Source organism: Schistocerca americana, chromosome 1, assembly GCF_021461395.2.
Source record: "Schistocerca americana isolate TAMUIC-IGC-003095 chromosome 1, iqSchAmer2.1, whole genome shotgun sequence".
Lineage (NCBI taxonomy): Eukaryota > Metazoa > Arthropoda > Insecta > Orthoptera > Acrididae > Schistocerca > Schistocerca americana.
The window spans coordinates 777,097,927-777,111,266 of record NC_060119.1 but is presented as its reverse complement, the minus strand read 5'-3'; the positions used below and the strand labels follow the sequence as shown (position 1 = coordinate 777,111,266).

At 38.2% G+C, this 13,340-nt stretch overlaps 1 protein-coding gene across 1 annotated transcript in view; it reads left to right on the top strand.

The window, feature by feature from the left end:
- LOC124612261 (peptidoglycan-recognition protein SD-like) overlaps positions 1-13,340 on the top strand; it is a 168,993-nt gene that overhangs the window by 142,882 nt on the left and 12,771 nt on the right. The window contains exon 4 of the mRNA XM_047140355.1: positions 8,151-8,257. Coding sequence (XP_046996311.1) covers positions 8,151-8,257 — 107 coding nt within the window. The remainder of the gene's footprint in view (positions 1-8,150; positions 8,258-13,340) is intronic.

Genomic DNA, 13,340 nt, shown 5'->3' with positions numbered 1-13,340 from the left:
CTGATTCTGAGCTGCAAATGAGTCCTGCACCATAACCAACATGTGTATTGGAGAATGATCCTAGTGAAAACAGATTAATCCCTTGAGACATAATCGTTTCACTGATGGGATCATAATGCTACCCATAATATGAGTGTACTGGGCAGCATCAAGTCTGCCATCTATCCTGTAAAACATCCCAAATTCATAGGAACACATCCAGCCCCAAACTGCCACAAACATCCAGCCACTTCAAAATTACTTATGAAAATGTTTGGGACTGAAACAGACACCAAGTCACCTACACACTCATATTGGACTCTCATTTAGTGTGAGATAATTTACATTACAATTTGCCAGTCATGATAGATATTTTCCTGGACAGACACTAATTAGTAGAGTTGATCATCATCATGGATCTTCTCCTTGGGGGCCACATGTTTGCTTTGTAGCACAGCCTCCTGAAGCCAGCTCTGAACAATGTTAGCCAACCCAGGAAATTCAACAGTATATTTCAACTGCATTGTTTAAAAAGTAATTTTGCCATGATCTGTTCACAAGTTCATTATCCTGGACTGACATTGTTACATGCCAATACCTAGTCCCTACATGCCTACTAGATTCTCCAGTATCACACTATCATTTAATCTGTCTTTCCAAAGGGCACTCAGGAATGCCAGACCATGTCGCTGCCCCCAATGCCATCAAATTCCCTTCTTCCAAAAGAGCAATAACTTGGTCACCAACAACCTGTTGACAATGAGTCATGGCTCTTGAATAAAATGGTTGGACTCAAATGGAAGTTCAGGTATCTGACCTTAAATCACTTACTATTATTGGCTATTATAGAATGAATCAGGTGATAACAGACATAACTCACTCCTCATACAACACATGTTGTCATGGCTGGTATCTGTGTTCTTAATTAGTTTCATTTTATGGGCATTAGGCTATGGTCCAGTGCATATTTCTGAGCCTTATAATGCTGGATACATCATCGCAGGCTATAACGACTCTGATAGTAGTTTCAAACCTAAATAAGCCCATAAGCTAAAGAGTTTGTATCTAACCACAGAATGGTCAGGTCATAATATCATCACCTACAATCACTGACTTATGCTGATACGTGTTATGGAGCTTTTCTAATTTCAGTCCCTCTTCTTTCCTATTAGGAGACAAAACATCACACATAGAAATATGTCATGTACCATGGTCTAACGCTCACAAAACAAAATTTGCTGAGAATGCATAACTCACTGTGTTAGATGGTCAGTCAGTGCAGCAGAATACAGCCACTACATTTGCTGATAATATTCAACATGATAAATTACTCCATGTTTACTGTATGTTTTCGTTGAGGTAAAGTGACCCGACAGGGAAGTTAAACAGTATAGTCTCTCTAAATGTATACATGTAGGTTTCATTCACTGTACCTTAGTTTTTTTTTTAAAATCAGGGTCAACAGTCATCATGTTTGAGCACTACACTAGTTTCACCTGGAGAGATAGTGCTGCAGTTAGAGCAATTTCATACTGACCAGGGTGATGTAGGTTCAAATCTCTGCATTTACTGTTTTTAAAATTTTTCATGCATGTAATTAAAAGTATTTAATAAAACTGAAGATTAACTTTACTTTGTGCAATAATTACATGATAATTTCATAATATATCTCAATCTACATCTACATCTACATGGATACTCTACAAATCACACGTAAGTGCTTGGCACAGGGTTCTTGAAACCACTTTTAATTCTCTATTATTCTAATCTCAAACACCACAGGGAAAAAATGAACACCTACATTTTTCCATGCGAGCTCTGATTTCCCGTTATTTTATTATTATGTCAGTGACACTCTCTCCCTATTTCTTGATAATACAAAATGTGCTCCCCTTCTTTGAACTTTTAAGGATCTCACACTGTGCAGCAGTACTCCAAAAGAGAACAGACAAGTATAGTAGTGCAGGTAGTCCCTTTAGTAGATCTTCTAAGTATTCTGCCAATAAAATGCAGTCTTTGGTTCGTCTTCCCCACAACATTTTCTCTGTGTTCTTTCCAATTTAAGTTATTCACAATTATAATTCCTAGGCATTTTGTTGAATTTACAGCCTTCAGATTTGATTGATTTATTGTGTAACTGAAGTTCAATGGACTCCTTTTAGCACTCACATGGATGACCTCACACTTTTCATTATTTTGGGTCAATTGCCACTTTTGGCACCATACAGATATTTTATTATTATGATCATTTCTTCATGTGTAGATCAGAGTTAAAAAATATTTTCACATACCCATGGGTATAATTTTATTTTATCTTGTTAAATTTTGACATCATTAGACACTTTCATTTTATTTAAAGATTGGTATCTAGTATTTCTTAAAATTTATCCACAGGTCTGATGATGGTTTTGTAGAAAGAACCGAAACCGGTTACCTATATTATTAAAACATACATGATGTGATCAAGACTGAACTTTAGTCAAAATATAACAATTAATTGATCACTGCTTTCCAAAAATGTTTACCAAAACCATACAGATATACAGGGTGTTTCAAAAATGACCAATATATTTGAAACGGCAATAAAAACTAAACGAGCAGCGATAGAAATACACTGTTTGTTGCAATATGCTTGGGACAACAGTACATTTTCAGGCGGACAAACTTTCGAAATTACAGTAGTTACAATTTTCAACAACAGATGGTGCTGCAAGTGATGTGAAAGATATAGAAGACAACGCAGTCTGTGGGTGCGCCATTCTGTACGTCGTCTTTCTGCTGTAAGCGTGTGCTGTTCACAACGTGCAAGTGTGCTGTAGACAACATGGTTTATTCCTTACAACAAAGGATTTTTCTGGTGTTGGAATTCCACCGCCTAGAACACAGTGTTGTTGCAACAAGACGAAGTTTTCAACGGAGGTTTAATGTAACCAAAGGACCGAAAAGCGATACAATAAAGGATCTGTTTGAAAAATTTCAACGGACTGGGAACGTGACGGATGAACGTGCTGGAAAGGTAGGGCGACCGCGTATGGCAACCACAGAGGGCAACGCGCAGCTAGTGCAGCAGGTGATCCAACAGCGGCCTCGGGTTTCCGCTCACCGTGTTGCAGCTGCGGTCCAAATGACGCCAACGTCCACGTATCGTCTCATGTGCCAGAGTTTACACCTCTATCCATACAAAATTCAAACGCGGCAACCCCTCAGCGCCGCTACCATTGCTGCACGAGAGACATTCGCTAACGATATAGTGCACAGGATTGATGACGGCGATATGCATGTGGGCAGCATTTGGTTTACTGACGAAGCTTATTTTTACCTGGACGGCTTCGTCAATAAACAGAACTGGCGCATATGGGGAAACGAAAAGCCCCATGTTGCAGTCCCATCGTCCCTGCATCCTCAAAAAGTACTGGTCTGGGCCGCCATTTCTTCCAAAGGAATCATTGGCCCATTTTTCAGATCCGAAACGATTACTGCATCACGCTATCTGGACATTCTTCATGAATTTGTGGCGGTACAAACTGCCTTAGATGACACTGCGAACACCTCGTGGTTTATGCAAGATGCTGCCCGGCCACATCGCACAGCCGACGTCTTTAATTTCCTGAATGAATATTTCGATGATCGTGTGATTGCTTTGGGTTATCCGAAACATACAGGAGGCGGCGTGGATTGGCCTCCCTATTCGCCAGACATGAACCCCTGTGACTTCTTTCTGTGGGGACACTTGAAAGACCAGGTGTACCGCCATAATCCAGAAACAATTGAACAGCTGAAGCAGTACATCTCATCTGCATGTGAAGCCATTCCACCAGACACGTTGTCAAAGGTTTCGGGTAATTTCATTCAGAGACTACGCCATATTATTGCTACGCATGGTGGATATGTGGAAAATATCGTACTATAGAGTTTCCCAGACCGCAGCGCCATCTGTTGTTGAAAATTGTAACTACTGTAATTTCGAAAGTTTGTCTGCCTGAAAATGTACTGTTGTCCCAAGTATATTGCAACAAACGGTGTATTTCTATCGCTGCTCGTTTAGTTTTTATTGCCGTTTCAAATATACCGGTCATTTTTGAAACACCCTGTATTTTCTGAATTATTTTTCAATTTGTTTTGATCTTTTGATGACTTTACTAGATGGTAAACAATAGCATCATCTGCAAGCAACCTAAAACAGCTGCTCAGATTGTCTCCTAATACAGGTAAGAATAATACAATATGTGGTTATAGATAATCATGATTCATATCACGTCATGTTATCATTCAGACAGTCTCTTACCATTAACTAATTTTACACAGACATGTTTTCATGGATATAATTAAAGTTTCTTTTCTGGCAAATATTTCGCAAAAGAAGTGCGCATGTGCCAAAGTGTCTTTTATTAAGTATGCGTATTGTAGAAGATTTTTATGAGTTCTGAATGTTTTTATGACATTTATCTCCTGAATCATTGTCAAGACAATGTTCAGGAAGAAATTGCCTGAATGATAATACAAAACAATATGCAATACAATTATCTATTTTTTCGAAAACTAACACCTAGTTACCAAACCGTATCACAAGAACTATTTCTCCATTGGCCCCTGTCAATGTGTTATAGCACTGAATTTGGTCTTCCAAAATTGTTTCACCGTGGAAGATCATGATACAGTCCCTCTTTTCAATCATCGTATCAACTTCGAAATGGTAGATATTGAGAGAACTGATCCTGGAATAGAAAAACAACTACATTCACTTTGTAGTGAAACGATGCCAGGTCCAGATGAGATACCTGTAAGATACTACAGATATTATGCAAAAAACTTGCTCCCTTCTGGCAGCAATTTATCATAGGTTGCTGGAGCAACAAAGGATACTTAATGACTGACGGAAAGAAGGGTCATGGCAGAGATGCACATAATTATATGCCTATATTGTTCATGCCAATCTATTGTAGAATTAGGGAACATGTTTTATGCTCATGTATTGTGATATTTTTGTAAATAAAAATCATCATGGATTCTGCAAACAAAGTTGTTGGAAAATTCAGTTCACTTGGATCAGATTTGCAACTCAGTTTAAGACTTCCTTCAGAAAGAACTCAACATGTTGCTCTTAACAGAATAAAATCATCAGATGTAATTGTGTGTGTGTGTGTGTGTGTGTGTGTGTGTGTGTGTGTGTGTGGATTGCAAGACAGACAATCTCATGAGAGCTTTTATTAATTTTAGGCTGTTGCACCCAGCTACATGTTGGACTTACAGTAATTTTAGTGGGAAGTCAGTGTGAGACTTGTATTTTGAACTGGTGCTTGTGGAACTTCCTAACAGATTTCTTGGGAAAAGCGCATCTGATTTATCTTGAATTAGGTGACAACTTTCACTGGTATTCAAAGCCTCAATCAGACTGAGAGTTTCCAAGTATAAACTGCAAATTATACTTTTTAATTTTTTATGTTTATGGGTGAAGCAATAAAACTTCAGTTACAAAAAGCTTAACCAACTGTGCATGTGTACCTAATTTCTAATGTTGCAGTTCCTGCCAATATTTATTCTTAAAAATATTTTGGGTACATTGTGACAGGTGAGAATTGGCATCCTTAGACATAAAACACTGTTTCACTATTCATTCCAACCACATACTACAGAGACCCATTGAACTGTATTGTGCTAGGTTGTGTGTAGGTGATATTTTTGTGCATGAGCCGATTTACAGAAGAAAGGTGAACTGACTGACTATAATTTTGGCAAGTTTTACCAAACATTTATTCATCACCCACCACAGTGCAAGCAAAAAGGTCCATGTTACAGCGATGCTGTGGCCCTTCCTCCATAACATTAACACCTATTCTGAAATTCGCTTCATCTGGTCATTCTCAACTCAATGAGACACCTATCTAGATGCTGAACTCCACCTCTCAAGTGACTCCATAAATACACCCATACAATCATGTACACCAACAACCAACAGTATCTCCACTTTGACAGCTGTCACCCTTTTCATGTCAAAAAGTCTTTTCTGTACAGTCTCAACAGCAGTGGATGTTGCAGCTGCAATGGACAGCAGGAGCTGGTGAAATATACCAATAACCTTACCAGAGTCTTTATTCACAGTCAATATACTGTCCAGCTGATTTACAAACAGATCTCCCATGCAATCTCCTCCTCTGACACCAATAAACCTGATAACCAGCAATCCTCTAATTACTCAGTACCATCCAGGCCTTGAAAAACTCAACTACATCCTTCACGTCCTTTGACTAATTCTCATTGTGCCCTACCCAAAATACTACCCACATTATAGAAGGTAGTGTTGCACCACTAATTCAGCTTACAGAATATCCTTGTCCATACCTGCTCCACCCCTGTTCCAAATCCTGCACCCCATGGGTCATTCTTGTGTGGTTGATCCTGGTGGAAGACCAGTCCCATGCATCTGCCAACGACCTCCTATCACAGTCCTGAAAGAAAGGAGTGCTAGTTCTGCAAGGTTCGCAGGAGAGCTTCTGTAAAATTTGGAAGGTAGGAGACGAGGTACTGGAAGAAGTAAAGCTGTGAGGACGGGGCGTGAGTCGTGCTTGGGTAGCTCAGATGGTAGAGCACTTGCCTGCAAAAGGCAAAGGTCCCAAGTTCGAGTCTCGGTCCGGCACACAGTTTTAATCTGCCAGGAAGTTTCAAGTAACCAACTGTCCACTCACATGAATGGCACTGCCAAATTGTGTAAAACCACAAAATTCACCATCCAGTTGCTGAACATGCTGCACACCATAATGCTAATGACTTCAGCAGCTACTTCACTACATGGGCCATTTCGATACTCCCTTCCAGCACAAGTTTCTCTGAACTACACAAGCTGGAATTTTCTCTCTGCACTCTTGCATCCCCCTGGTGTCAATCTCTACTAAATTGTTTTCCACAGCCTCACCTTATTTTTTCCCCTCTTCTCTTCTGCCCACACCACTCTTCCCCCATTCAGATCATGTAATGGCTTCTCGCACTACTCTTCCTCCTCCCCCCCACCCCATGGCAGCACATTCTCTCTCTCTCTCTCTCTCTCTCTCTCTCTCTCTCTCCCTCCTCCCCCCCCCCCCCCCTCCCACTTTTGTCCATTCCTCTCTCCTTTTTTCTACCCCCTCCCTTACTCTCTCAAATCCCTGTCTCCCTCTTCATCATTCATTACCTTCCCCTCTTTTCCTCCCCTCCCTTCCCCCCTCGCCTTCTCTCTAACCCTTATATGTTCTACCCTCTGAACCCCTTTGGTTTTTTTGTGCAACTAATAAGCCATCTGATGAAAGACTTGCCTCACACTACCCTGCCACCACCTCCTTGCCTTGTGCACCCTTCTCTAACCCTCCCCAACTCCATCTACCCAGTAAACTAATCTTGATAACTCATATTCAATAATCGTCTCACTGCCACAACAAGTGTGTGCTTTTGGCTGTCTGTGTGGTTGTGTGTGTGAAAATGTGTACTTCTACTAGAAAAACTGCAATAGCTCAAAAGCTTAGTGTTAATGGTTTGTTATGTGTTTCTGTGTGCAATATGCCTATCCTCTGTAGGTAAGTGGTTGCCTTTCCCTTATTTTACGTATTTTTCCACCCATGAATTTCCATTATTGTGAAACATAATAAACCCATTAATTAGTCTCACTTTTACCATGTGTGTTACGGTACACTTTGTAATTTAACTTAGCAAATAAATTAAGACACTGCACATTGGTGCATATTTCCTGCAATACCTCTTATCCTGAACATTCCTTGAAACAGACTGTAATGTCTATTTTTGTGCACTACTCAAGATTCAGCATTGTTACCTAATAGCAGGATAATCAGTAACTTAAAAGATAAATACTGACAGCACTTCTTCGCTATAAGGGTATTGGAGTCATTTCAGAGGAGTGGCGGTGAAAATAAATATTAACTCTTAGTTAAATGTCTTTGTTTAGCCCCCAGTTACCAGTACTTAGTACACTTTCGTTATTTTACCATAAACCATAGTTTAATTTCTTTCTCTTATATTCAACTAAAATTACTTTAATTTAGGATTGATTTCTTTTTAACACTGGTTCCATTGTCATCATTAAATGCACTAGTTCATTAAACACTTCATAAGCCCCAGTAAGCGTAATAATTTTTCCTTTAGCATTATTTATGATTAAACGTTACTGACATTTCTTGTGGTTACAGCTTTCTTGTTGGAGGAGATGGGTTCACTTATGAAGGTCGTGGCTGGGAAGCTGAGAATGCCATTGCACCACATTTTGATCCCACGTCTCTGGGAATTGCCTTTATTGGTGAGCCGTTTGTTAACACAACTTAAGTAAATTAATTACAGTGTGAAACACCTCTTAAATTTTATGTGTAAAGTAGAAATTTTATAGCAGCAAATGTTACGTCTCCTTAACAGAGAGATATTTGGTCATTTGATGAAGAACAATGGAAGGGTATAATGTAGGGAGATAAGATGTTCACGATTCGAACATTTAGCCCTCAGATGTTCATAGGAAGTTGGCTTGGAAATCTTAGACAATGAATGATAACTGCATTTTATAAACAAGAAGTTCTATTCTTTATTTGTAAATTATTATTTTATTTATGGCAGTACAAAGTGTCAAGCAAAATATTTTCATAAGAGGTTCACAATACTCTATCTTCTTTAAAGTATATAGTACAAGTTTTATGTAAGTAACACAGAGATAATGGAACCTCCCGAATGGATGGCATTATTAAAAGAATGACACTGGAAACAGCATCATTCAGTAACCACAGTTTTAAACAGCTTAACTACAACTCTGTGACAACACTGAAAACACTTCCAAATTAGATGCTGGTTTACTTTAGAGACTCTTACCACCACCACCAATACAGAGTTAAGCATAAATGCATTAATGTCAGGGTATTGATCCAATATAATTTTGTGACTAATATAACACTGGGAAGTCCAATCATTAACTGTGTAATTGAGCAGTTGACAGGCACATAAATTTGATTTCATACTTGTTTATGTGCTTGTCACCTGCTCACTGCATCAACTACACAGTGAAAATAGCATTATTTACAATTCTGTCATTTGAAATCAAGAATAAAAAAACTGCTGATTCTCAAAGACATACTGAACCAAATCCTTCCACAAAAACAGCAGTATGGAGAAATCTTTTCAAGTAAAATATTTTCATTAAGTAAACTCATCAGAGTTATGAGAAAAAAAAATTAGAACCAAGTTTTCACTCTGGAATGTAAATTATAAAGAGATTAACACATATTAAATAACTCTACAAAGCTTCCAAAATTAAGTAAAATGTTAAACATATCATGACTTCCTTACCATTGAATGGGTTGTGTTGAATATTTGGCGGTTCATAACATGTTTACAATCTTTTACAAAAACACACACTTCATATTAAAGGCTTGGCATGAGTCTCTTACAGCATATGAAAATAAGATTTGTTTTCAGCACATATACAAAGTTCCTATGTAGATCATGCTAGATGATGTACTTAATCTGTAGTTCATCACCCATATCACATACAATGTTAACAAATGACACTAAAGCATACTAAGACTTCACTTCAATCTGAAGTTGCATCTACCTCTCAATTATCAAACAAGAAATTCAAACTGTTTATAACATAAGTTTCACATTCTGTGTAATTCTGTAATGGGATCTTTTCTTTTATCAGAAGAGCTCTCAATAAAGAAACTTGTCATTTTTTGTGCATATTTTACAGTCACAACACTTTTTGTCAAATGGTTAGAAAACTATTTTAATCTAACAACGGAGTATGAAAATATTTTATTTCATCTGCTGAAAGATTCTCTACTTGCATCTCTTTGGATGTTCCTTTTATGTTTATTGAATTTTCTTCTAGTGTCAAATACATGCAACAGTCACTGACCACAATAAAAGTATTCATGGATCTATCGTCAGCATACCCATAGCTCAGTCTTACCATTGGTGTACAAGAAAGATACCTCAGAAATTTCCTATTCTTTCCAATATCAATGTTTAGTTCAAAAGATCAATTCCAGCTCTCAGTTTAGTATGCAAAATAGCTCCAAAAATAACATCCACATTTTGTCCTATTAATGCAAAGTAATGAATGACCTGCCATGAAATGTTACAAGATTTAGTTTTAATTCAAGCTCAGTTAGTTGCAATTGTCAATCACATGCCAGGTATTAACTCATTCATTTTAATGCCCTTGTAGAGGTTCAAAACATTGCCGAGTTCAATAGAATCCTTCACCGCCATCCTTCCATTTTAAAGAAGACAACAAAATAACACCACGGGAGCTACTAAGCATGTGTGTCTGACTCAGCTAGTCTGACAAAATACACACATTTCTATGTTTGCCATTTACAACTCTTTCTTTGTCGCTATTTTTGTTGTAATTTTTTTGTTCTGCTCATATGCATTCCTTCCCATCCAGTGAAGACCAAAATCTCGTGTTGTCCCTAAATCCTACATGCACAGTGTAGTCACATTAATGTGACCACTGCCTAAGTCCAGCATCATCATGCAATAACCACTCACCGATGGTGATGGGCAACGCTAGGAGTGGATGGTATATAAAGTGCAGCTGGGAGATGTGGAAAACAGTGCAGTCATTGTCATGATGCAGAAACATTGTGATTTATCTAAGATACAAAAGGGCATGATCTTTGGCTTTCATGCCAAGAGTAGAAGCATTTCTCAAATGGCTATGTTTGTAAACTGTTTGCATGCTGTTAAAGTATACCTACATGGCAAAATGGCATTATCCAAAACTAGCACTGAGGCAACAGTGGTGCACCACATGCCATAGATGACGGGGGGAAAGTCACAGAGATGTGTATGGGTAAATAGACATACAACTGCTGAGCAACTGACTACCCAGATGAATCAAGGGGCTACCTAGAGTCTCTTCAATGATCGTTCACCAAACACTGGTGATACGGGACTGTGAAGCAGGTGCCTGGTTCATGCACCCATGCTGCAGCTGTTCATTTGTGACAAAGGCTGCAATTTGCACACTAGTATCACAACTGGACATTCACTGAGTGCCAACAGATGGACTTTTCAGATCAGTCATGTATTATGCTTCATCAGACAGAGGGCTTTTGGTGTGTACAGCCCTGCACCAGTCATTGGAAGTGTCTGAGCTGGAGGATAGTGTGTCATTGTCCGATGAATGTTTTCAACCCATTCCCTGGGTGGTCGCGTCATTATGGAAGGCACAATGGATCAAGACAAGTATGTATTTATCCTTGGGGACCATGTCCTTCCCTTCATGCAGCTTGTTTTTTCCTCAGCATCAGGGCATCTCAGCATGATGGCCACCAAACTGGATTTAAACACAACTGAGATTTTGTGGGACCACCTCAATCAGGCTGTTCACTCTGTGGTTCCTCAAGTGTGCTGGCCATAGCACTGCAGTCAGCATGGCTCCACATTCCTGTCAGTACCTTTCCAGAATCTCACTCTTCTGGCATGTCTGCACTGCAAAAGATGATCATTCAGGCTTTTGACAGGTGGTCACATTAATTTTACTGGACCAAGTATTACTGAATACTGTGCATGTTATCTCTGCATTCTACACAACAATATTATTTGTTTTAATATTTTAGTATCACTGAAGCAAGAGGGAGAGAGAGAGAGAGAGAATGTTCTAACGTTCACTTCACACCTTCTGTCAGGTTACAAGTGCTTCCTACAAGTTCTCAAGTTATCAACGTGTCTTTTTATAAGGGGCAACTTTTTATTTTTAAGAATTTTATGAACTGCTTCCTCCTCCTTCCTTACTACATTCACAGTCATATAATTTTTAAAATTTTACTATTAAACAATTGAAATATGATGAAATGAAAATGCATGCTTTTAGAATTTAGTGCTTTCGTCAGTGTTCATCGAAGAATGGAAATGGAAAATGTTGTAAGTTTCATTTTTTCACAAAACATGTATTCAGTGCTGTTGTGTTATTGGCACTCTGCTGCAAGTCCCTAGAGTTGTTCAAAGTGTCAGATCACAATCAAATTTCTTTAGTAGATGGCACATGGTCTTTGTGCCATCAGTGCTTCAAACCAGAGTTCCAAGAGTCATTTGTCAAGATCTCCTGCATTTAGCCTGGGATGACTTGAAGCAATATCACACACATTTTGTGAGAGTGCATAGCTTTTTGAGCTGTATTGAATATTTTGCAATTATAAAGAAAACAAACAAGGTATCTGAGGCATTTATTCTGCAAGATTTACACAAAATTTTTGAGTCAGTTGAAGCTATGAACCCATTATATGTAATTAAAATGTATATAACTGGCTTCTTTGATTTTAAACATGCTGCTGAAACATTGCTGTTATTGCAGACATGCAAGGTCTCCCACTGCACTATGATCAGAGTGTTCCATATTCATCTATCTCAAATAGGTGTATAAAATTTCTTACTCTGGAGCAAAAGAATAACTTACTAAAGGTCAAGAGAAGGATCAACAGGCAGAAAAGCATTGACCACTTTAACTCACTATTGCATACTGAAGACTGGTCTGATGTCTATGAAAAGCAAAATCTGAATTCGAAATTCAATATTTTTCTAGAAAAAATGGTAAAGCATTTTGATACAGCCTTCCCTCAAAAAATGGTAAATATAAGAGAGAAGACAAGAGGAAAGGGTTGGATTACTACGGGAATCAGAACTTCTTGCCAGAAAAAATGGGAGCTCCACAGAATCTGCAAAGAAAATAATGCCACTGAGGAAATGCATACTCACTACAAAACATACACTAAAATCTTACAAAAGGTCATTAAACAGGCAAAAAGAATGTACAATGATTACTACATAAATAATTCTACAAATAAAGTGAAAGCTATGTGGGACATCATTAAAAAAGAAACTGGCAAAAATAAGAGAACTGAGGAGAACATTGTCTTGATACACAACAATAAAAACATTTTACAGCCTAGAGAAACTGCAAACATATTCAACAAAATACTTCACTGGGATAGCTGAAAATTTAATAAAAACTAATTTTAGTTCAACTCAGCATCAAATGGTAAACAAGTGCAACAGTAATAAATTTTCAATGTTTGTGGACCAAGTAAGCAGGGAGGAGACATTGAAGGCTGTCAGAGAACTAAAGACAACATACTCAGCAGGAATTGATGGTATACTGAACAGAATTATAAAACTCTGTATCCAAAATATAATTAACCCCCTTACTCACTTATGCAACTGTTCCCTAGAGTCAGGCATCTTTCCAGATCAACTAAAAACATCAAAAGTCATCCCTACTTTCAAAGCTGGTGACAAAGATGAAGTAATAAACTATCGTCCCATTACATTAACATCCTGTTTCTCAAAAGTAATAGAAAAAATTATGTGTAGTAAGATGTTAAAGTTTATAA